The sequence below is a fragment of the Tachypleus tridentatus genome, chromosome 6 (assembly GCF_004210375.1).
Source record: "Tachypleus tridentatus isolate NWPU-2018 chromosome 6, ASM421037v1, whole genome shotgun sequence".
Classification (NCBI taxonomy): Eukaryota; Metazoa; Arthropoda; class Merostomata; order Xiphosura; family Limulidae; genus Tachypleus; species Tachypleus tridentatus.
Window position 1 is genome coordinate 91,059,033 of NC_134830.1, and position 26,114 is coordinate 91,085,146.

General features: G+C 31.9%; 1 protein-coding gene across 2 annotated transcripts in view; it reads left to right on the forward strand.

The window, feature by feature from the left end:
• Window positions 1-26,114, forward strand: part of LOC143253027 (vesicular glutamate transporter 1-like) — a 150,490-nt gene that overhangs the window by 62,737 nt on the left and 61,639 nt on the right. The window contains exons 1-2 of one of the 2 annotated variants that reach the window (XM_076506112.1): window positions 8,530-8,639; window positions 9,621-9,701. In XM_076506112.1, the coding sequence (XP_076362227.1) occupies window positions 9,652-9,701 (50 nt within the window). In that variant the 5' untranslated portion in view covers window positions 8,530-8,639; window positions 9,621-9,651. Of the gene's footprint in view, window positions 1-8,529; window positions 8,640-9,620; window positions 9,702-26,114 lie in introns of those variants that run through there. The other variant, XM_076506111.1, reaches the window with a different exon arrangement.

A 26,114-nucleotide genomic window follows, 5' to 3' on the forward strand; every position in this document is an offset into this window, starting at 1 on the left:
GTTTCCTCCTTGCACACCTCCCATGCAAGTTAAACTTGTGCAGTTTCTTTCTGACTGTAGAGGCATGCACTTTCACATCAACAGTAGCCAGAGTCTGCTGTAGGTCCCGTGATGACATGTTAGGGTGTTTGGAGACCTCTTTTAGCATCTTGCGGTCTGCTTTCGGGGTGAACCTGCTTGGACGACCAGACCTGGGCATGTTGGCAGTTGTTTTGAAAGCCCTCCACCTGTTGACTATTTTCCGAACAGTGGAATGGCTGATTTCAAAATCTTTTGGGACCTTTTTAAATCCCTTACCAGGCTCATAAGCAGTTAGAGTTTTCTTTCTGAAGGCTTTAGACAGCTCTTTTGCTCTCACCATGGTGCTCATTCTCACTTCAACAGTCAGGAGCACACCAAACTAAATGTCTGAGGTTTAAATAGGGTAAGCCTCATTCAAAATGCTGAGTAACGATATTCTAATTATGTGCACCTGGTGTAATACACCTGTGTGTGAGTTGAGCCATTTTAAGTGGGAATAAATGTGGGGGTGTCCTAACTTTTTCCTCAGTTAGAATATGCATTTTTGTAGAATTACATTTACACAAGATCTGGAAAAGTCTTTTCTTCAGTTTTAATTGTTTAGTTATATTCCTATAATCTCTCAGTATTGTTAAAATTGAGATTAAATATCTATATATCCAAAAATACACAGGCTTTCATAGGGTGTTCTAACTTTTTCACATGACTGTATGTAATGTGGATCCAGTAATGGGAGAATTTTGTTAGTTATTTTATAGATGATTAACGTGTAAGGTGCTAAGAGAAGGTTTCTGTATGTGTTTAACAAATATCTTTTTGATTTTTGTTTGTTTTTGAGTTTCGCACAAAGCTACACGAGGGTTATTTGAGCTAGTCGTCCCTAATTTAGTAGTGTAAGACTAGAGAGAAGGCAGTTAGTCATCATCACCCACTGCTCTTTGGGTTACTCTTTTTACTGATGAATAGTGAGATACTGCTACTGTTCGGTACAACGGTGATTCAAACCCTCGACCCTCAGATTACTAGCCGAGCGCCCTAAACACATGGCCATGCCGGGCCAACACAGATAAGTAATGTGGATGCAGTACTGGGAGAATACTGTTGCCATTTTATAGATAATTCATACGTACAGTGCTCAGAGCAGGTTTTTGTATGTATTTAGCAGATATGTTAAGTGAATCCATTACTGGGAGAATATTGTATTTGTTTAGAAGATGATTAAAACGAATTTTGTAAACGAAGAACATTGTTCCTAAATTTCTAACAAAAACTGAGTCTTATTAACAGGCATATATATATATATATATTAATATAGATAAAATAACGGTATATATATATCTACAGAATGTTTATTTTCTCAATATTGTGCTATTACAGCTTTGTTACGAGTACTCGATAACTTAAAAATTCGTAATTCCTTCTAGAAACTAAATTAAAACATTGTGATTTGTTTATTTAATTCGATGAATGTGTTTAAAATGTTTAAATGATATTAAATAATATAATTAACTGATGACGTTGTTTTAATTGAGTTTCATCTGGATTAGCGAACTTTTAGGAAATCGATCGCGCGAGTCGAAGCCCTAGTAGCAAAATATCGAGCCAATAAAGCTACATTATACACGTAGAGATCGTTATCTTATTTAGCTTAGCGGTAAGTACTGTGATATTTGTTTGGTCGTAGAATGACGTGAATCTGGTCACGATAAAGTGAAAAGACAAATAATCAGTTATGTTTTTAAAATTATTTTTTGATGTTTTGCCTTACCGCTTTTACAGTAGATGATGATATTAAAAACAATAGTAAAATCTTAGAAGAACTGCCAGGTAAAATGTGTAACATTGCTCTCATGGTGGTGGGTAGAATATCTATTGTGTATCAACATAATACTAGAAGATCATAGTTTTGGTAGAGTATCATGTGTATTAACATCACAATAGAAGATCATGGTTTTGGTAGAATATCATGTGTATTAACATAATACTAGAAGATCATGGTTTTGGTAGAGTATCATGTGTATTAACATCACAATAGAAGATCATGGTTTTGGTAGAGTATCATCTGTATTAACATAATACTAGAAGATCATGGATTTTGTTATTTACAATAACAACCGCTTATTAGTGTAATTTTACACAATTTTATTGCCATCGTTGAACAGTTGGGTACGGCAAGCTCTGTGATACAATAAGATTGTATGCTTGTTTAATAAATAAGCAACCAGAATTTGGTAATGGGTTTCTTTGTTTGCTTTTTATTGATCACGAAGCTACAGAAAGAATTTCCTGTTCTCTGCCTATGGTGGTTATCGAAACCCAAACTTTAACGTTGTAAGCACTCAGAATTAATGCTGAGCCATCGGGGAAGATTGATAATGGAAATTATTGTTGTATTTGCTTAATACGTCAGTAACGCGATTCAGCGATATAAGGTTATAATTATATGTTATTATTTAATTTATTAGTAACGTGAAGTTGGTAACAGTAAATTATTGTTGTAGAATTTAGAACTAAGCCCTTCTACATGACTCTCATGTTTCATTACTTCTAAGTAGTTGAATCGGTAAAATCGTTACAATAAGTTGAGTTTTGACGAGTTTGTAGAAATCGTGAACATTATCCTTGGACAAATAATGCTGTCTTGTTACTCTTTAAAAAGACATTTTGTAAATATCGACAGCGATATATATATATATAGTTGTCACGTTGAAAAATTAATTTGTTTTTATGCCCATAAGTTGTCAGGAAGAACTGAGTTCCACAAGAACGACTTGTTAGATGAAATATGTAAAATTGATGATGAAGTATGGAACTACCAAGAGAGAAAACCCCATTACGAACAGACATCTTCCATTATGTTAGTCACAAGTCATTCATGTTTTGTTTTGTTTTAATGTGGCAACGTTTGAAAGATTATTCCAGGTACTTTTATTGTCGTTGTTGCTGAGTTCTAACGATTATTCCAACTTGCAGTTTTAACAATCGAGTGTTGTAAGATTATATGCATCCCAAAATCAAGAATAGTTATAACTGTCAAAGTGTTAACACAAGTATGTCTTTATGGAGAATATTTGCTAGATGTTTCTGTAGTGTCTTGATTTTGATAATATATAATTATATAATTTGTTCATATTTAAATATAGAGTCGCTCACACAATGTTCAGTTATAAGATTTCAAGTGGCATCATCTGTAATATGATGATTCACTCGCATCCGAATATTATAAAATGTCGTAGTACTAGCATTACTAATAATAGGACACGCGAATACCAACTGAATAAAAACTTGACTGTTGTCGTCTTGGTGTAGTGGCACTGTGCACAAAAATGAAATAAAATTATTTTGTTTTGTTGTGGAATATGTGCGAAAAGTTGCGGGTTAAATTGAAATAATTTTGTTTTGTTGTGGGAAAATAAGTAAAACGTAGCTGGATGAGAATAAATGTCTTTGTGTTGTTACAGAGTATATATCAAATGATGCAGGGTGAGAATAAGATACTTCTTCGTTGTTACTGGAATATACGTAAAACCTGGTTAGTTAATGTGATGCTACCTTCATGAAAAATCCGTGGTGTATAAGCTTTCATTTTTAAATTGAAGAGGTTAAAACATATTAGTCCTAACCTCTTAAAAATAAATAGGGTGGAATTATACTAAGTACAAAATCCAAGTACGTGTAACAAGAAACAACATTGATAGAAGATTATTTCATACATGTTAATATGTTCAAAAATGTATCTCCAGATTCATTAATATGTTGTAATCCTTTAGAGATAAAGTGGAATTATGCTAAACATAAAATCCAACTGTGTGTAAGGAGAAATGGTGAAAATCGCAATATTAAATGTAACACGTAAATCCATTTTATGATACTTTTTCTAAGTATTTTCAAAACAACGTATATTCAACACTTAACGCATCTATTCAACTTGAAACTAATGAGTCAAAATTTGTACTTTTACAATGAATGAATATTTCAAAAAAACAAATAAGAAACAAGTAGGTGATATGGTTTAACAGTATACTGAATATGCTTCAGTCCAAGTTTAGCAAAGTAGGAGATATACCTTAGCAATAAATTAAACATGCTTCAGTCTAAGTTTAGCAAAGTAGGAGATATACCTTAGCAATAAATTAAACATGCTTCAATTCAAGTTTAGCAACAAATAAGAGATACACATATAATTTAACAGAATACTGAACATACATTTGCCCAACTTATGGTACTTTAATCTGATTTAAGCAAAATTTTCTTGCAATTAAGTCTTATCTACCTTTTTACATGTTTTAATGAAGCTAATTACGTATTTACGTTTAACACAGGTAAACATGCTAGTGAACACACAAACACTTGGATGTGTATCTTTTCTTCTGATTTACACATGTATACTTAACCGTCTTTTGAAATCATATAGGCAGATTGTTGCATGTGGTAAAGTACCTGAGTCAGAGAGTGTTCGTTATAGTTATTGACCGCTATAACTATCTAGTATAGTGCAGCTGTATGATTGGATATTTTCACTATTTCAAAGTCATGCTGGAAATCTGGCGAAGCTTGGAAACCAGTACCGTAATATTTGTGGCAAAATTCTCGTAAATTCCAAATATGCTATAGTTCAATGCACAAATCTGCAAGTTGAACAGTGTACAACTGGCTCTAGGAGCCGTTTTGGTTTAAGTGGTTCAACAGTATATAGTAATATAGTTCAGACGTTTACCAATATATATTTGTAGTGTAGTCTACGAACGTTTTCAGTTAATAATATACTTATGTGTTAGAGAAAGGCATGAGTATGTTTGAAACAATGGTTTGGTTGAGTTAACAGCAGCACTATGATAATTTGCTATCAATATGTGGTTGAGAGGAATATTTATTAGATTACGTTTGGATGATGTTGGTTTACACATGACACGTTATTCACGAGGTCGCCAGTCGTTCCACTAGCCTCTGTTCATTGGGGTCTATTTCGCATATTTAAAGTCATGAATACTCTAAATAACATGAATTATCGCCATGTATGAACAATAACTACTTTACATTGTACGACAGTGTTACTTTATGTAAAATTAAAGTGGGACGTAAGATAATTTCTTCTTACAAAATCAAGTGAAGTTTACCTTAAAGAAAGAAAAATCAGTTCCATATGTATACAACTGACCATTTAGTACAGCGCACCGCTAGTAAAGTCTATGGATTTACAACGCAAAATCAGGGGTTCTATTCACCTCGGCGAGCTCAGCAGATAGCCCGATGTGGCTTGGCTCACACACACACACACTCACTCATTTACTACAAAGTAACATGTTTTACTACCAAGAAAGCTTTATACTTTACGTTATATCCATTCAATTCACTCCACTGTTTAGGCTAAGTCATGGTAAGAGAGCTCTTCTGCATACTTGGTATTGGTTTCACATTGTCCATTTGATTATAATAATTTCTTTATTAATAAAGATCCATCTATAACAAGATATAAAATACACGTCTACAACTTGCCTACGGTAAATAACTACAGCAGGTTCATTTCTTTGTTCAGAGCAAAACTACTCAATGAATTACTTGTAGTCTGTCCATTGCAGGGAATCAACCTCGGATTTCAGAGTTGTAAATCCATAAATTTACTGATAACATACCGAGGAATTATTACACTATAAAAGAAATAAATCACACATCAGACAACCATTTGTTATCTATGATAAATATTCCTAGTGTGAAGATAAAACAACCTATTTTTCTATCACTTGTTCATAATAAATAATCATAGTGTAAAGTACCCTTCTATGAGTTTGTAATGACAGGTATTTATAATATGAAAATACAAACACAGCACCCTTCTAATACTTGAAATAATAGACATTTACCGTGTGTAGGTAAAACATACTACCCTTCTAATACTTGACCTGATAGATATTTACAGTGTGTAGATTATAGGCGGCTATAACGTCGTAGAATGACGTCATATTTCCACAATTTGTCAACAACAAGTACGTTGCTAATGACACATTGCTAGGCAGCTATGACGTCATAGTTCCACAAATTGACATTAGAGGGCATAGAGAATGTGGAATTTATAGTTCGATACCAGATGAACGGTTATGACGTAATAGTTCCACAAAAACAGAGAACGTGTTTTTAGGCCGCTATGACGCAAAGTGGAACCAGCATAAATTTTATCAACATGTGTTTACATGAGTTTAATTAATACAGCCAGTTTAAAGTAATAATGTATTACTTTACATAAATGACATTTATCATTAATTTATAGATTAATTACATTTTCTGACCACTAATATGTAAAGCATTCTGAAAAACGATGCTTAATATTAAACTATTACTTCCACATTTAATCATATTTCTTGACTATTCGAAGTTAAATCATGCTAAAAGAACAATATCATGAACTTATTAAAACATACTTTTTGATTTTTTAATTATAAATCAAGTGATTATTTCACAGATTTTTGGCACAGAAAGACAAAATATTTCTTTTCACACATGATACTTTTATAGTTTTATCTTGCATGACTTTTACAAGATTTCATTACATTAAACCTATTACTTTGCATAATTTAAAATATGTATTAATTCATTTTGTTACTATTAAAAGTAATTAATGAATGACTTACTGTTTATCAATCCATTTTTTATAGAATATTCCCTTGAAAATTAAAATACATTAAACTTTGATACTGTCTAATGCACTATATTAGGAACTGATCACTGGCAAACACGCCTCCAAACTTCTTTGCAAGCACAGATCTTGTGAAAGTATGGAATACATTTCTATACACTCCGTAGTTTCTTTCATCCAACATTCTTTAGGTTACATACTGTTTTGCTTTAACAAACAAAGCATGCATATTATTTGAAATAAACAGTTTAATGTAAATATCATAAATTCTAATTGAATACGTTTTTCATTTTGAAAAATATTCTAAGCATACTGATACAGTTCTGTCTATTTGTTGGGCAAAATATGTAATAATTATATGCTAAGTGAACAGCTTATTTGGATTGTAAACGTGATGATTGTATAAAATGTTATAAAAGTCTTTACTTTCATATATTGAAGATGGCACATTAAGGAGAATTATGTAAATTTTAAACTGTAGGGACAGTCTATTCAGTTACGGGTTTCAAGTGTATTGTTTTGTATAGTTTGAAGAATTACTTTGTGTTTCATTTATGGTAACTAATAATAAGAACAGGTGTTACAAACTATGTTTCAAAACATTATGAGATATTTGAAATAATAAATAGACAATAGAGTATAATGAGATTTGATGCATTTTTATGTTTAAGTAATTATTCTAAATTAGAATTGAATAGAACTTTCATTTTGAAAATTAATTATAAACCAAGTGGAACACTTTGAACATTTATCATGCACGGTATGTAATAATTATATGCGAACTTGACAAATATTGAGCATATACATTTAGTGTTTTGTATTAGTGTGTAATAAACTATGTTAACTCACTTTCATATTTCAATGACATAAAACACTTCAGTTAAAGTACGGTGAGCATTAAAATTATGTAAAACTTATTTTCAATATTAACTACACACATAATGACAGTGTAATGTAATTGACTTTTATTTTACTTAAATTTTTCCATACATTCAAACGAAGGTGTTATCTGAAGGTGTTATCTGAAGGTGTTATCTCTGTTAGTTACAATAAAGGTACGAATAGATTTTCTAAGTTGCATAAGACTGTGATCAAGGTGAATGTTGATTCACCCCTCTTTTCTTAGTAAAAGGTTAATTTCTAACAAATTGATATCAATGACTAAATTGTATGTGTGTGATTTCCTAATAGTGTCTTAGTATTAGATAGGCTCAAAGGTTTATACCTTTTGGAATTTTAAATAATAGTAAAGTTATACAGTAAGTGTTCATTTATCATACTTAGTTGCAGGATGATAAAAGTAAACTATTTGTTGTAATAAGTTTCAAATAATATGTATGAAAACAAAGCACTACGTGTCTTAAAGAAACTATGAACAGTTTAGAAATATATTCTATATTTATATCCTTCTAGAAAAATTTAACTGAAATGGTTAGAAAATGTAATTAACTAATAAATTAGTGATAAATGTCTTTTGCTGAACACTTTAAATTGTTGTGAAATGTAGTCATAACTATATTATGAACACTTTATAAATTAGATTAAAAATTGTTATGAAATGTAATTAGCTTATGAAATATTGTTTTATATCACCTGCTTTAAATGTAGTCATGTTGATCAAATTTATGCTAGTCCTACTTCGTGGAACAGTAATGGCATGCCCGCCTAGCAGTATCACCTCTACTTCACAGAATTATAATGTAATTATTTGTCATAGCGCCTGTCATAGTGAAATAACAACGCGCCCTCTGGTAACAAGTTATGGATGTATGACATCACACACCCTCTCCCCTCCTTCTCTGAGCCAGCCAATCAGTGAGTGTTTTGAAGTGCTGGGATAACTACTAGTCCAAGAGTTACTGTGGTGTATATTACATTGATCATTTCTATGGCGTGATTACATGGATGTTTTATGTATTTTTAATAGAGTTTGGTTGTACCACAAATGCTCACTTATAGCTCTTATTAAGACAGTATGTTTAGTATGGTAATCTTCCTTGTGGATTATTTAAATCTTATGTGATTACACTATGTAACAAAAGTTTTACTTTTTCTTGTTTCTGGACCAAAAGTGTTATTTCTCAACTGCTTATGCTTAAAGTAAATGGAAAAGACCTGTTTTTTTTCCATTCAAACTTTACTTGTGTGACCTGGGAACGTAAAACGAAAACATGATGGGAAACTATATTAGGGGGCTGCTACATGATTGTTATTTACATTACAGTCACAAATCTCAAAAAACTACTCACTTTTAAACATTTTTGTTCATTTTTCTATAACTTTACATGAAAGAACTCCCGAAGAACATACTTTACAAAATTATAAATCATTTTGCAAATTGATTGCAAGAGTGAAATAACAGCAATTATATGAATTATTATATTTTTTAAAAATACTCTACGGAATAAAATGATAAGGAAATCATATTATTAACTCTATAAGCTGTATAAAAATAGAAGTTTAAAAAGAAAATTAAATGGATAGATAAAAAAATCCAGATTTATATAAAAGATTCGTGGTTGAAAGTACTAGAGTTCTAGATAATCGTTTTAGAAAAGAAATGATGTTTGTTAAGAAAGTTTTCATATAAAGCAAGGATTATATCCGCACTAATGGAGTTAATTCCGTAACCTGTCAGAGTGAGCATCCGGATACGAAGAAAAGAAAGATTTAAAGACTGTGTTTTGAGGTTTTATTAGTCACAATTAATCTCCTGGTTCGTGGATCTGTTTGAACTATAAGCTGATTAGAAGTTGCACAGATCTGATATTTTAGAGAAAGTCCACCTAGGATTGTCAGAAAGTGTTGCGAAATACCCACAAAAAAGAAAATTATTTAAAATAAATAATAATGTATTTGAGGTAGAGCTGAATTGTTATTTTTTATATTCAAAATTACGTAATGTATTAGCTCCATCTCTCTCCATCCATCTATATATTTTCTTGATACTTGTCTTTTCATTTTCCAGAAAACTCCCAAGTGGAGGAGAATCCTACGAGATGCCTACTATCAAATCACTGAAGAATATTCCACCACCTGATCTTATTGGGTGAGAACAAGATTTTCAACGCAATATTTTAGTCTTTACAGGCATTGTGTCTTGTATTCTGGACACTTACAAATTTTTGTCAGTTGTATGCAATTTTATAACTTTGCGAACTTATTTTGCATCACTTACTGAAAATAAGCACATAATTTTAATATAATCTTTGTATTGATAACAACAATTTATAAAATTAATCTAATTAAAGTGTTTCATTATAATTAGACTATTGAGCATCTCTCAAAAGTTAGAAGTAGGGCATCAAATAGTTTACTTAATTAAACTATTTTACCTTAAATAATCTAATAAAACAATGTGTGTGCGTATTTTAAATGAAAATGTGAATTTTTATGATAAACTAAAATTTTACATGAATTAAATATATAGTACACAGTTTCATTCACCAGACTCATGTTAACAGTTTTAACACATTCGTATCAATACTATTTTCTTGTTCTATATTATGCTAGTTTCTCGCTGTGTTAGGGCTTAGCTTGTTAAAATTTATAAACGGAAAGCCCCTTTCCATCGCATGTGATCTGTTTCCATACTGCTGAACATGCGACAATACCGGATTAGGAGATTCAACTAAATGCAATAATTTATAACTACTGCAATCCATTTTCCAGAATATAGTCCATTAACCCACTACCTCGTTAGTGTAAGTACCTTTACCGTATTTTGTTTATCAGATTAGTCCTAGAACATTCGTAACCACGTTAAGTGAGGGAACGGAAACGTTAAAATAGCCAGTCCAAACTTAGGACTGTGGTTACGCAGAAAAATATTGACTAATTTATGTTAAACATTTCATTAAAATTAGGTGCATCCGTGTATCCTTCTCATCTATACGTGAGAAACAGAAATGATTATATATCTTATAAAATCGTGTGTGTAGAACACATATAATATTCTCTTAGGAGATATTAAATCAGCTTAACGTTTAAAGCACATTCCAACAAACCTCGAATGTACGTCGTGTAAGATAAACATACATGTATACATATTCAATATTTTAGAAATGCTTTATGCAGCTTAATGTTTTCATAAAATATGTTAGATAGTTCATAGCAGATGTATCTAATTTTGCACTGTTTTTAATGTCTCGTGAAACATGAATATATTCTAGATATTGGAGACACGAAATGAAAGACAAACAGTTATGATTTAACATATGTCATAAAAGTTACGTGAGAAAAGTGAGGCGGAATTTTTTCAACGTTTTAGATCAGCCATAATAAACACAAATTTATTTCTCAATATTTAAGACAATTTGTTTGTTTGTTTTCGGAATTTCGCACAAAGCTACTCGAGGGCTATCTGTGCTAACCGTCCCTAATTTACCAGTGTAAGACTAGAGGGAAGGCAGCTAGTCATCACCACCCAGCGCCAACTCTTGGGCTACTCTTTTACCAACGAATAGTGGGATTGATCGTTATATTATAACGCCCCCACGGCTGGGAGGGCGAGCTTGTTTGTTCATCTTTTGCATTTTTAAGAACCTCACAGATAGTGTTATCTGTTTTTCTTCTTGTTACTGCCTTACTGCCTATATATTTTTGAACTTTTCTCGCAATTAGAGTTTTAAAGGTTCTTGAATAGAATCTGTACCTTCTGAACACATAAAAAGATAAATTAGATAATATGTCAAAAACAGTTAAGCTGGTATGAAGTAAATTATCAGTAAGTGTGAATTCCTATGTACATTTAAGTCAGTATTCTGTAGAATTTCATGAAAAATAATGTACACACTAACCGTTCCACCATCCTCGTATAGTCAGTAAAGTATATGACGTGTCTAGCCGCTCGTGGCGCGAGGACCAAAGCTTTCACCAAAGTCTTGGGTAATTTCAACTTTCTATTGCCTCAAACGCAGAAGTAACGGCCGAAAGAGCATTTGAATTTTGTTTTAGACAATCATTTTACTTTGCCACACTTGAGCTTTATAGTAAGTGATCATTTTACTTCGCCACATTTGAGTTTTTTAGTAAGTGATCATTTTACTTCGTCTCCAAGTTTCAGATAGTTTCAGAATGAACGGTAACATGGTTTTACTTACACTAAAAATCCTGATAGATCAGTAATGGTCAATGATTTATTTAAAACAAAAGTGATAATTTGATATGTATATTTTTTAAAATTTGGAACTTTAATAACTCAAGTTATATACTTGCTTTGTCTAAACTTCAACAAATTACTCCTTTCGAGTCTTCTCGATTTCACGTTAATATTTACTTACAGGCCTGGCATGGCCTAGCGCGTTAAGGCGTGCGCTTCGTAATCTGAGGGTCGCGGGTTCGCGCCCGGGTCGTGCCAAACATTCTCGCCCTCCCAGCCGTGGGGGCGTTATAATGTGACGGTCAATCCCACTTTTCGTTGGTAAAAGAGTAGCCCAAGAGTTGGCGGTGGGTGGTGATGACTAGCTGTCTTCCCTCTAGTCTTACACTGCTAAATTAGGGACGGCTAGCACAGATAGCTCTCGAGTAGCTTTGTGCGAAATTCCAAAACAAACAAACAAAATTTACTTACATGTTAATTTTGATAGCTCTTCATAATAGCAGGAGTACAAAACAAAAACCTAATACTAATTGATGTATTATAAGAAAAAGGTTAATGTTAAAGAAGTTAAAGTGATCCAGAATGATAAAACAAACCTTTGACATACTATATACTTGTTTAGCTTAGATTTTCTTTTTTTTTTAAATCAAACTATCGGAAGTATTTTTGTGCATTTTCGATGCGTGTAGGTTTTTCTAGTGTTAAGGCTTCATCTTGAATCATGAAACGCCGACATTAGTTTGGTCAGAAACACTTGTGCTGCAACAGAGACTCCACACGTTTGGTGTGGAGGGAGAAGAGTTTAGGCTATAATTCTTAATAGCACAGTTTATATGTTTGTTTTACTTTTAGAGCAAAGAAACATTGAATTATTTGCTGAGTCTACCGTGGGGAATGAGCCTCAGATTTTTATATTCATAAACTTGCTGCTGTTTCTTCGAGAAATGCTTATAGCCTGTGTTTTTACCTATTTTCACATGCTTCTGCTTGCTATAAAGCACAAACTGACATAGTGAGCTATTTGTACTGTGCCCATTACATGTATCAAAACATCGTGTTTGGCACCATAAACTCAGAGACTTGGAGTTGAGCTAATGAAGGGGTATTGTCAGCAATGACGTTTGTAGTTGAAAGAGGGATGAAAAAATTTATTGAATTTTAAAGACATGAACATTAAATATTCAATAAGATAAAATATTATGTGATTCTACAGTTTTGGAAAAATAATCTTAAGGGAATTTTGAGAGGCGTCTGTACAGAGTTTAATCAGGATTCTACGAAAGCAAGTGAATAATTAAATAGTTTAAATAACTTATAATAATATTTGCCTGTTCTTGTAGCTTTCAGAGATAGGAACTATCTCGTATAGCCCTCGTGTAGTTTTGCGTAAACTTAAAAAAACAACAACATTAAATTAGATCAATTCTAAATTTAAGTTATTTTTGCCACATAACAATATAATGACAATTTAGTTCACGATGGAATGTTGAAATTAATATTCTCGATCAATTTTCAAAATCGACTGCGATTAATTTCATAAAATGAATATAATTGTATTATTATTATTTGAATAGTGTAAAGTTTAAACTAGATAATGTTCTTACAGTAGGAACTTTATAAAACTTTATAGCATGAATTTAATTTGGGAAATTTTATGGTATCTATTTCAAATTTCTTCAAGTAATACTTTTGTTTAATTTACAATTGGTTTTAGAACGAGACTTAGTAACAGGATAAAAACGCTCTCAGAAGTAAAAAGAGTTTTTGTTTAATACAAGCCTATCCATTACATCATACAATTATCAATTATAACTTTCCAGCTCAAGCAGAAGTATAATATTTTAAGCGAGATCGACGAATAGTTTGAATACATAGCTGTTCAGTAAGGATTTTATTTCTTAATCATTAAGCGTTTCACTAGGGGTCAGGACTTTTCATATTAATAGAAATAACTATGTATTTGAGTAAGAAAGATTGTGGTATATATGCTCAGTAAATTTGACTAAATGTTTGACTGGATTAGAAAGTATTTGTTGTATGACATTAATTAAAGGTTCTATAAAGAGTTATAGTTGTTTTTTTTTTCATTTCGCGCAAAGCTACACGAGGGCTATCTGCGCAAGGGTTATAGAGTTTCTATTCAAGGAATTTGATTAAATATTTGACAAAGGGTTGTAAAGTTTCCGTTGAAAGGAACTGACAAGATATTCGGCTAATTATTATTGCTAAATGTTTGTTTATTGTTAGTTTTGAATTTTGTGCAAAGCTACTCGAGAGCTATCTGCGCTAGCCGTCCCTAATTTAGCAGTGTAAGACTAGAGGGAAGGCAACTAGTCATCACCACCCACCGCCAACTCTTGGGCTACTATTTTACCAACGAATAGTGGGATTGACCGTAACATTATACGGCTGAAAGTGCGAGCATGTTTCGTGCGACGAGGATTCGAACCCGCGACTCTCAGATGACGAGTCGAACGCCTTAACCCATCTGACCAAGCCGGGCCCTGCTAAACGAGATTGACCTTAAGCTTCACAAAAGGTTATAAAGTTTAGGTTGTTCCACGAGAAAAATTAGACGTTTGACAAGGGTTACAGAGATTTTGTTCACTAAGATTTGCTAAATGCTTGGCAAAAGGTTATAAAGATTATTTTGAATGAGATTGACTAAATGCTTGTCAAAGGGTTAAAGAGTGGTTCACTGAGATTCACTAAATATATGGAAAACTGTTAAAAATGTTCCACTGAATGATTTTGACTCTATGTTTGACACGGGACTATAAATTTCCTGTTGAATAAGATTAAGGAAATGTTCTAAATAGCATTATAAAGTTTTAGTTCAATAAGATTGAGTAGATGTTTGGACAATATAGGTAGATATTTGTTGAATGAGATTGACTAAGTATTTGGCAAAGGGTTATAAAGTTTTTCTTCAACGAGAAAACTCTATGATTGAGGAAGGGATATAAAGATTTTGTTCACTAAATGTGACTAAAAGATAAAGAAAATATTTTAAAGTTTACATTCACTAAGACTGATCAAATGTTTTACAAAGAGTTATAATATTTCTTTTCAATGAGAAACACATGATGTTTAACAAGACGATATAAAGGGTTTGTTAACTGAAATTGACTAATTTTTTGACAAACTGTGATAAAGCTTTTGTTGCATGAAAAGGAATAAACATTTCACAAACAGTTATAAAGTTTCTGTCAAATACAATTAACTAAACATTTAACAAAAGGTGATACAATTTCTGTTCGAAGAGACTGACCGAATATTCTTAAAAAACGCTATAAAGTTTCTATTGAATTAGATTGATGAAGGTTATAAAGTTTTCAAAACGAAGTTGACTGAATGGTTACTGAAGAGCTAGAGATGTTCAGTAATGAGATTGAGGAAACGTTTGAGAAAGGGTTATAATGGCTTTTAGTCAACGATAAGTACATGATGATTAACAAGAGGTTATAGAGCATTTGTTCACTAAGATTTATCTGATGTTTGACAAAGGGTTAAAGAGTTATTTTTCACTAAGTTTGAGTAAACGATCGGCAAAGGATTATAAAGCATTTTTCACTAATAATGACTAAATGCTTGACAAAAGGTTTAAATGTTTCTGTTCTATGAAAAAATCTAGGTTTTTGACAAGAAATTATAGTTTCTCTAGAGTGAGATTAAAGAAATGACCAACAAAGGGTTATGACATTTCTGTTCACAAAGATTCATTAATTGTTTGACAAAGGCATATAGAGAGTTTGTGCACTAGGATTGACTAAATGTTTGACAAAGGGTTATATGTTTTCTGTTCAGTGAGAAAGGGTTTTAGTGACAAGGGTTTTAGAATTTCTTTTGCATGAGATTGAGAAAAGTTAGACAAAGGGTTATAAAATTTCAGTTTAATAAGGTTGAATATAAGTTTGATAAAACTTGGTAAAATTTACGTTAAATAAGATTAACTTAATATTTCACAAAGGATTGTAAAGTTTCTATTCATGGAGAAAGACTATATATTTAGTAAAGGTTTTTAAGGATTTGGTTCACTGGGTTTGACAAATTTTTTGTCAAAGGGCTATAGATGTTTAATAATGAGATTGAGATAATGTCCAGTAAAAGGTTATAAAATTTGGGTTGATTGAAACAAAGGAAATGTTAGACAGAAGATTGTGGAGTTTCTTTTCCCTAAGACTGACTAAATGTTGACAAAGGGATATAAGATTTTTGTTCATTGAGGAAGACAAGATGTTTCACAAGTGTTCGAAAAGTGAGTGTTCTAGATATGGTTATATAGTTTTAGTTTAATAAGATTAATTATGAGTTTGAGAAAACATTGTTTTCTTTAATGAGTATAACTAAATGTTTGACAAAGGTTTATACAGTTTCTGTTCGATGAGAAAAACTACATGTTTGACAAAGGGTTACTCAAGTTTTGTTCACTAAGATCGACTAAATATTTGACAACGGGTAATAAAATTCTCTTTGAATGGGATTGACTAAATGTTTGACAGAGAGTTATAAAGTTTTCATTCAATGACATTGACTGAATATCTCACAAGGGATTTTAATGTTTTTGTTTAATGAAATTGAAACAATGTACCACAAAGGGTTGTGCAGTTTCTGTTCACTCAGTTTGACTAAATGTTTGTCAACGAGTTATATTATTTCTTTTCATTAAAAAAAGACCAGATATTTGACAAGGAGTTATGGACTATGGGTTTAATACGATAAAGGAAATGTACGAAAAGTGATTTTTAGTTTCTGTTCACTAAAACTGACTAAATGTTTGAAAAAAAAGAAGTATGAACTTTTCATTGAATTTAGGTGTATAAAAGGATTCTGATATTTCTGATCGATTAGAAGGACTATATTTTTGACGAAGGGTTATAGGGCTTTGTTTTCATTAAGATTGAGTAAATGATAGACAGAGGGGAATAAAATTTTCATTGAGTGAATATGACTAAATTTTTGACAAAGGTTTTAAAAGTTCATGATTCAAGAGAAAAGCTAGATGTATGACAAAGGGTTATTGAGATCTTGTTCACGAAACTTGACAAAATTTTTGACAAACGGTAAAACCGTTTGTTTGATAAAATTGTGTAAATGTTTGGCAGATGGTTATACAGTATGTATTCAAGGAGAAAGACTGTATGTTTCACGAAGAAATAAAGTTTCTCTTCAATGAAAAAGACTGTATTTTTAGTAAATGTTTGAATTTCTTTCACTAGCACAGACTAAACGTTTGACAAAGGATTATGAGATTTATTTGTAATGAGAAAGATCAGTTGTTTGAAAAGGGGTTATAGAGGCTTTGCTCACAAAGATTTACTAAATAATTGACAAAGTAAAATATAGAGTTTGTTCACTAAAGTCGACTAAATGATTGAGAGCTGGTCATAAAGTTTACATTGCATGAGAACAACTAAATGTTTCACAGAGAGTTATAGGTTCGGTGTTGAATAAGACTGAGGAATTGTTTGACAAAGAGTTATGGAGATTTTGTTAACTAAGAGTGACTAAATGATAGACACAAAGTTTCAAAGTTTCTGTTGACTAAGAGTGACCAAATAAATGTTCGACAAAGGATTATAGAGTTTAGTTCGATGCGACTGACTAAATATTTGAGAAAAGTTGGTAAAATATCCTTTGAATGAGATTGCCCAAACATATGACAAGGGGTTATAATGTTTCTGTTTTATGAGAAACACCAGAGGTTTCTCAGGCATTTAGCCAATCGTAATGAACAAAGTTTCCATAACAAGAGGTCATAGAATTACTGAGACTGAAAAAATTATCGACAAAGGGTTAAGGGGTTTTTGTTCACAAAGATTGACAAAAGGGTTATAATCTTTCTTTTAACTAAAATTTTATAAATATTCCACAAAGGAGTGTAAAGAGTTTGCCTCCTAAGAATGACTAAACATTTCACAAAGAGTAAAAAAGTTTTCTGTTTTATGAAAGAGACTAAGTCTATGAAATGAGATTGAGGAAATGATTGACAAAGAGTTATGGCGTTTCTCTTCACAAGGATTAACTAATTTTGGCAAAGAGTTATAATATTTTTTTTTACTAATATTGCATAGATATTTGACAAAAGGTTATAAGGTCTCTTTTCAATAAGAAATACCATATGTTTGAAAAGGAGTTAAAATGTTTGAGAAAAGGATGTGCATTTTTCGATAAATGTAATTGAATAAATGTCTGTCATAGGATTATGGCGTTTCTTTTAAATGTGAACGACTCCATGCTTGAGGTTAGGTTATACAGATTTTTGTTAACTAAGAGTGATTAAATGAAAGACAAAAAATTTGAAAGTTTTTTATTGATTGAGATTGACCGAATGTTTGACAAAGGGTTACAACATTTTTGTACAATAAGAAACTCCAGATGTTTGACAAGAAGTTATATAGAACTTGTTTACTAAGTTTTATAGAATTTATGTTGAATGAGACTGAGTAAGTGTTCGAGAAAGAGTTATGAAGTTTTAGTTCAATATGACCGAACAGATATCTCAACACGTTGATAAGCTTTCTGGTTACTGAGGGTGACTAAATGTTCGAGAAAGGGTTATAAAAATTTGGCTTACTAAGAATGACTAAATGTTTGTAAAAGTGTTATAACGTTTCTGTTCAATGAGAAACACCAGATGTTTGACGAGAGCTTCAAAAATGATTTCTCTACTAAGACTAACTAAATGTTTGACCATGTTTTAAAATATTTTTTAATGAGAAAGTTTTAATATTTAACAGGACGTTATAGAGTTTCTGTGGAATGAAACTGAGGAAATGATCGACAACAGGTTCTGTTCACAACAGTTGATTAAATGTTCAACAAATGTTTCTTTCCACTCAGACTGAATAAATATTTGGCAAAAGGTTATAAGGTTTCTGTTCGGTAGGAAAGACCAGGCGTTTAACAAGAGACTTAGATGTTTTATTGAATGAGACTCAGGAAATGTTCGAGTAAAGGTTATAAAGGTACAATTTAAAGAGAGTAACTATATATTTGTGGAGTTTGTAGGGTTTGTAGAGTTTCGGTTTAAGAAGTTTGACTACAGCTTTAAAAAAAACTTGATAAAGTTTCTTTTGAGTGAGTGCCCTCCCCCAGTGCTACGTCTGCGGATTTACAGCGCTAGAGCCCGGGTTTCGATACACGTGGTGGGCAAAGCACAGATAGCCTATTGTGTAGCTTTGTGCTCAGTTCTAAACAAACTACCTTTAAGAATAGTATTAGTAAATGTTTGATAAATGATAATGTTTTTAGTAAGGATGTGCCACCCTAGATGGTTCAGCGGTAAGTGTGAGGGTTTACAATGCTAAAAATAGGTTTTAATATCAGCGGTGAGTAACGTTCAAATAGCCCATTGTGTAGTTTTGTGCTTAACGACAATGAACTCCTAGTATTAGCTGGTGATTTAAGTGCTCGAAGAACAAGTTGTGGTTAATAGGTTCGAATTCTTGTGTAGATGTTGTAGTTGGAAGTTTGATCCTGCTATTCTTGGTAAATAAAATTAGTCTAAGATGTGAGATGTTACGTAGCTACATCCCCTAATTTATGACAGCTACTTTAGAGACAGTTATTTTAGATAACGATGTAAAACTTGAACTTCAAACTGAACCACCTCTCTACATTTTTAATATAATTTTTCTGAGCACCAATTTTTCTTGTTTGTTTTTGTTTGGAATTAAGTACAAAGCTACACAATGGGCTATATGTGCTCTGCCCACCACGGGTCCAAACTGAACTACCTCTCTACACTTTTAATATAATTTTTCTGAGCACCAATTTACTTGTTTGTTTTTGTTTGGAATTAAGTACAAAGCTACACAATGGGCTATATGTGCTCTGCCCACCACGGGTCCAAACTGAACTACCTCTCTACACTTTTAATATAATTTTTCTGAGCACCAATTTTTCTTGTTTGTTTTTGTTTGGAATTAAGTACAAAGCTACACAATGGGCTATATGTGCTCTGCCCACCACGGGTATCGAAACCCGGTTTTTAGCGGTGTGAGTCCATAAATATACTGCTGTGCCATTGGGGGTCATTTTCTTGTGTCTTCGTTGCTTTACTGATTACAGAGTTCCTAATAACACTGGTACGGCAAATAATTCTTAAACATAAATACTGTACGTATTACAACGATCCCTTCCAATATCTTGCTGTGGTCTCTTACGAAATTAAGTTAAAAAAATGAATGATTTCATATAATTCTGCTCCCCTCCCTCTATTGGCACAGCGGTATGTCTGAGGAGTTATTGTGTTAGGAATTACGTTTTGATATCCCTGGTGGGCAAGAGCACACATAGCCCATTGTGTACCTTTGTGCTTAACAAGAAACACATAATTTCTGCTAAGTTCTTACATGGAGTATTGTAATAGGAAAAATATGTTATATTGCCAATATAAGGCTTTAAATTTGGTTAACCGTAACCTCATTTCTGCTAAAAATCCAGAAAGAAAAAAAAGGAAAACATATATTTAGCTTTTGTCAAATAATTCATGAAATATATTGATATACACGAATTAAAAGTCATTATTCAATGAAAAATTAACACAAAGATAAAACCACTTCATTACGTCTGATGAAAATGACTGTTTGAGCATTCAATATTTTGATAGAGAAGTTCACACTGAAGTACTTTTCGGACATACCTAGGAAATTATTTCCATTTAATACTTTACACTTTTTTAACAGCTATCAAACACATTTACTTTTGTTCTTTCTCTTCATGAATTGATATAATAATACATCTGTCATATAGTCTGTGTCTTCACCCGGTTCTTCATTCAATCCAATAACAGCTTTGCAGCATGACTGACACATCGGGGACCATTCTGGATATAGGCATAGTTTCAAGTTCCAGTACAAGCTTAATATTCCACTAGATTTAGCCGACAATGCTTAGAGTAAATCAAACAATACACAATTCCAGATTGCCGTTTTTGTTTGTAGACATAGCAACAAGGAAGATACGAAAAATTACAAGACCTGGGTTGCTAGGAAACTTCCACGCTTTGTAATATCGTTATCAATACGTTTATTTGATCCAGTAGCTTCCAATAACTTGCAGTCATTCTCTACACGCGAACAGTAACGAGATTGTCCGTCTTTTATAGAAGATGCTGATTTCAATAGAAGTACATCTTGGTTTGCTTATAAATCAGACGCAGAAAACCTTTGATCTAATTTTTCAATATACCTTTGTTAAGTGAATTTAATACAAATCATAAAATTAGTTATATTTTTCGTGTATATACTTCTGGTAGAAGTACTGGATATTGCAAGTTAAAATGATTCTGATCCAGTAAAATTTGATTAATATTTAAAGAATAATATTATAACTTTAACTGAAAATAAGACCTTAGTCTGTAGATTGTGAGGATAAAAATGGTAAAAAGTCATCTAGAATAATGGAGTGTTTTCAATGAAAACCAAAATTCAAGTCGTATAACTTGTGAGACTCAGGCAATAAAGATTTTATGGAACATGTCACATAAAAATGTCCTCGTTTAATTAAATGGATTTTAAAGAAACACATTACCGAGAGAAAAGTGAGAAATACTCCACTGTACTATTTATTAAATAACGTTTTATAATTTGAAAAATTATTTAAAAAAATAAATTCATTTTAACGGAGGATCAATCCTCTTCAGTCATTATTATATATATATATAAATAAATGAATCCAGATTAAACCGTTACCGACAGTGTATTAACGAAATGAAGATTTCTAAACTTTATTCAGCGTTTATGTTTGTAAAAATTACTTTTATTGAAAAATATATACAAACTGTTTCTGAGCTAAAGTTTATTTTCAAAAGAAAAAAAAAGTCAGTTGTTTGGCGCAAAACAGTAGGTTTGTGCTGTTCCCTTTAGGAATATAGAAGCCCGATTTTTAATATTATAAGCCTTCAGATTCATCATTGAGTCACTGGGTGGCAATGAGAATCAGAAGATAGGTGTTTTGTTTGAGTTATAGAAGGGTAGTTTACTGTCTATATGTAAATAAATTTGTGTTTGTTTTTTGAAATATGTTCTTTATTGGTGAATAAATTAGCGGCACACGTTTATTCTTATGATAAATAATGTAAATAATGCAACTTTAATTTTTAGAGAATTGTTAACAGACAAATTTTACCTGAGCGATAGAAACGTATTTGAACATTTTCAATGAGTTTGTTTTAGTCTTACTTTTGTTGTGGAGCTTTAATTAGCTTATCGGTTTTCTAAGCTATTATTTTTTTGTTTCAACATGAAGTGTCATTCTGGATGAATCTGTAATCTCCTGAAGAAGACATGCATCACGAGACTAACTGAGTTGAAGATTTTGTTGGTTGCTTGGCGTATTAGCAAGTCGGAAGAGTAATTTGTAGACAATATTTCTATGAAATAAATGTAAAGAAAGGACTAACAGAAGTATTAATAATGTCATAAAAAATTAATATCTTCAGTTTTTGTTCACTTAACTCCTAGCCTTATTATTTAAGTAATTAATCAAAAACACAATGCTCTATTTTCTTATCACTAGAGGGCCAAACTTTGCTGTAATCCATCCACGTTTTAACAAAAAAACTAACGTAAAATACCATCACCATACTGCGGAATTCAAAAACTTCCTATTAATCACCGATATATCGATCAAGGTTCTCTTTTAACCCTAATTACATATACAACTACCCCACAGAAGAAAATATGTACCCAATTATAACACTTGTACATGGTGCTTGAGCACATACGTCACATATGATTCTCTAGCTTTTGAGTGACAATATGGAAACCGTTTCTAACATGACACCTCTTGAATCCAAACGGGACACAGAAATAGAAAGATAAGTTGCCAGATTTGGGTTCAGCGTCTTTTAAAATTTACTCTTAGTTTCCTATAATGCTAGGTTGACCTCCTAAACAGGTTTTAGTCCCTTGTTAAGAGGACTACTTCATATAGAGACCCCTCAATTCCGATGGTAATGTTTGGTCTTGCTACCTCTAAAATTGTGGAAGGAAATGATTAGTTGTACAAAGATATAAAGACACATACAAAGCTAAAAATGGCGACATCGAGATTCCGAAGTTTAACAGGAACAAAATATATGATACCAGGTTCGGGTTCAGCTACCCTTAGCAGCTACTGTTAGACTTATGTGATGTTTGAACGACCTTATGTACTGGTTATATCCCTTCTTGTTAGAGAGGGCTACGCCATAGAGATAAGGACATGCACGAGGCCACTTGTCGAGGCTGGTCCTGCTACCTCAAAAATTATCGGAGGAGATAGCGGACAAACAAATAAACTTCCTAAAACACAACGTGAAATGATGTAGGACTAGTATGAAATACCCTTACTCCATTGTGGAATTTAAAGATTGTATCACAATTCATAGAGGCTCTAAAGTATCTATCATCTCCTAGAGTATGCATAAGTTTAGCTTCTATCTGCCCCAAATGGGGACAATACAAAAAGAAATCCTCCTACAGAAAAAAAGCACGTTTGCTACGTTTCTTTCGGCTAGCTTGTGAGTGGAGTTATGAACAAAATTTGAAACGTGCGAATCCGGGTTCTCAAAGGAAGGCCAGGAACATAAAATTCGATGCCAGATTCAGGTTCAGCGACCATCACATACTTCTAGACCTCCATAATTGGGTAAATTTCCAAGCTGGTTTTAACTCCTCTTTATACTCGTATTCTATTGAAGAGGGGTATGTTATATACATAAAGAGAGTCCCAACAGCTCCACTGCCATATTTGATCCTTCTTGTTACCAAACTATGAGAGAAATCTGTGGATAAACAAACAGATTCTTAAACACATAGAACACAAAGGAATTTAACCTAGAAGAACAAGTGTATTTGAGTATTTTGGTCACTGACACGTTACTTCAAACAAAGTAACTTATAAATTATTATAATTATACTTCTGTAATGAAATAAACTGAATGTCTGGTTTTAATAGAATTACAAGCGTAAAGAAGAAACATAAAGTCAGAATCAAATGTTTCGAGACAACTGAAATAAGTTAATAGTAGCTTAGTCAGTGCTTTACGATAATTTATATTTTCAATACCACATGTAATATAATTTCATAGAGTTATGACGCTTGTTTCGCCTCTGTTTTATTCTTTACACTTTGGTAAAAAATGCTGTAATCGTAAGTTTCTATTTCACATACATATATGAACAAACGTACATAAACCTCAAATTAACATTTATCAAGGTTAATAAATCTTATGGTGAAAAACAAATTTGAAGAACATCGAGAAGATGGAAAACAGCATAAAATGATCCTAGTTATTATTTATTAGAGTAGCAAAAATTGGTTTAAAAGATAAGAAATGAATCCAAAGAAAATCTACCATCTCCTGTCTGCACGATAGCAGAAAACAGTGATCTGTGAAAGCTAAAACTACACTTTCTGACCCAAACAACATTATAAAAAGTGAAGAAGCATACAAAATAACTCCCACTGGACTTTCAACGTTAGAAACCAGTTTTTCCATACCAGTGGTGGGCAAAGCACAGATAGCTCATTGTGTATCTTTGCGCTTAACTTCAAACACCAATAGACTCTCTGGATTTAATGAAGCTGTAAGAGTGTGGTATGATAATTACCATCACCTAAGTAACGTTGATAAAACCGGAAGTGATAATGTTGAAGAATTACCGGACTGATAATGTCAGATAATCAATCAATACCTTTAAACATGATAGTATGTAAAAGAATGAAGATATGTACACTCTCTGGTCCAAACGATGTTTAAAACAATGAAATGATAATACATTATTATTTATGGATTTTTCAGTGGCTTGATATGCTCATGATAAAAATAAATTCACGAACCGATTCTTTACGTTAACATAAAGCAAGCAGCTCTTAAACAGTACAATATTAAAGTCATTAACATTATACGAATAGCAAACAAAAGAGTCAATGAATCAAAGAAATTTGTTTTTCAACCAGTAACAAACGGAATTAGATTATTAATTATATTTCATGTTCTTCATTGGGTTGAAAAAAACATGCAAAATTAATCTTTTCTTGCAAAATACTGTTAGAGTTTACAACATGTTTAAAGAATTATCAATCAGTCATATTTATATATTTGAAAATTCGCATTTTTTATGAAAAAACCTCGATAATTGGCTTTTAAACATTTATGCATCTTTTTCTATTTTTACTAAATTTGGTATATGTATCTATCAATATACAACAATGTTTAAGTGATCAGATGTTTATTCATTATATGATATACAACACAGACTTATAAAGAGATAATGTTCACATTCTTTTCCTCTGTGTTACCTCTATTTATACGGTTCACGATTTTACTTTTCGTTGTTTGATATCAAATAATGTCAATATATAAACTTTGCAAGTCGCAACCTAGATAACTCCCTACTATTTCGAAAATCACGTTCTACTTCCTACCAATGTAGGAATATTTAAGTGATTGAACTAACATTGTGTAAAAGTTCAATTTTCGGCTTAATATACATATTCACTTAATTTAAAATTAGACCTACAATTTTACAACAGCTCAAGTCCTCAATTTTAACATAAATAGAACTTTCAAGATCCTGACTATCTGAACAAAATATTACTATTTTTGTCATTTCTGATTGAGTAGGTATTCAATTATATTTATAACGAAATATTAAAATGATTTTAAAGCTACGTATTTGGTTGCAGTCGATGTCGCTACTTCCAGTCGTATTCTATCTGATGACCGTGCATCTTGACAATAGTCTTACAATGTGTTTAGTATCCATTAGAAAGTGTTCCATCATAAGGTTGTTAAATCCAAGACACATCACTCCTCTCTATATGGTTTTCATTATCTGTACAGTGTACGAGGATCACGATTTCCTAATATTTGAGTTTCAGCAGTTGGAAAATTTTGAATAAATAAACTGACTACAATATATTTCAATAAATGTAAGAAAATTAAAATATCAATGCGTTTATTTTTTAGTGCATTTTATGAAGATAAAATTTTAGGCTTAACTGAGATTCACATTTCATTAATAACGAGTATAGATAAGTTGAGGTAGGCCTACTATTTTAACATTTTATAAACAATAAAGTTTTCTTGTTTAGTAAAGAAATATTGAAGTCTTTTTTCTCTTTCTGATAGGATAGTATCCTTAAATTGAAGCACTGTGGTATATTGCTCGTGACAAGTATTGTTTATGATATGCCAAGGAACACTTGGTAGAAGTGAAAAAATTCTGACACGTGTGTTATGTTTCACCAGAAAACATAAAAATATTTTAATTGAAGAAAGGTTAAGTTGTTTATGGGGCAGATTAAACCTCGATATATTACACAGGTCTGCGAATTTAAAGGTTATAAAAGTTATTTTGGTTTTAA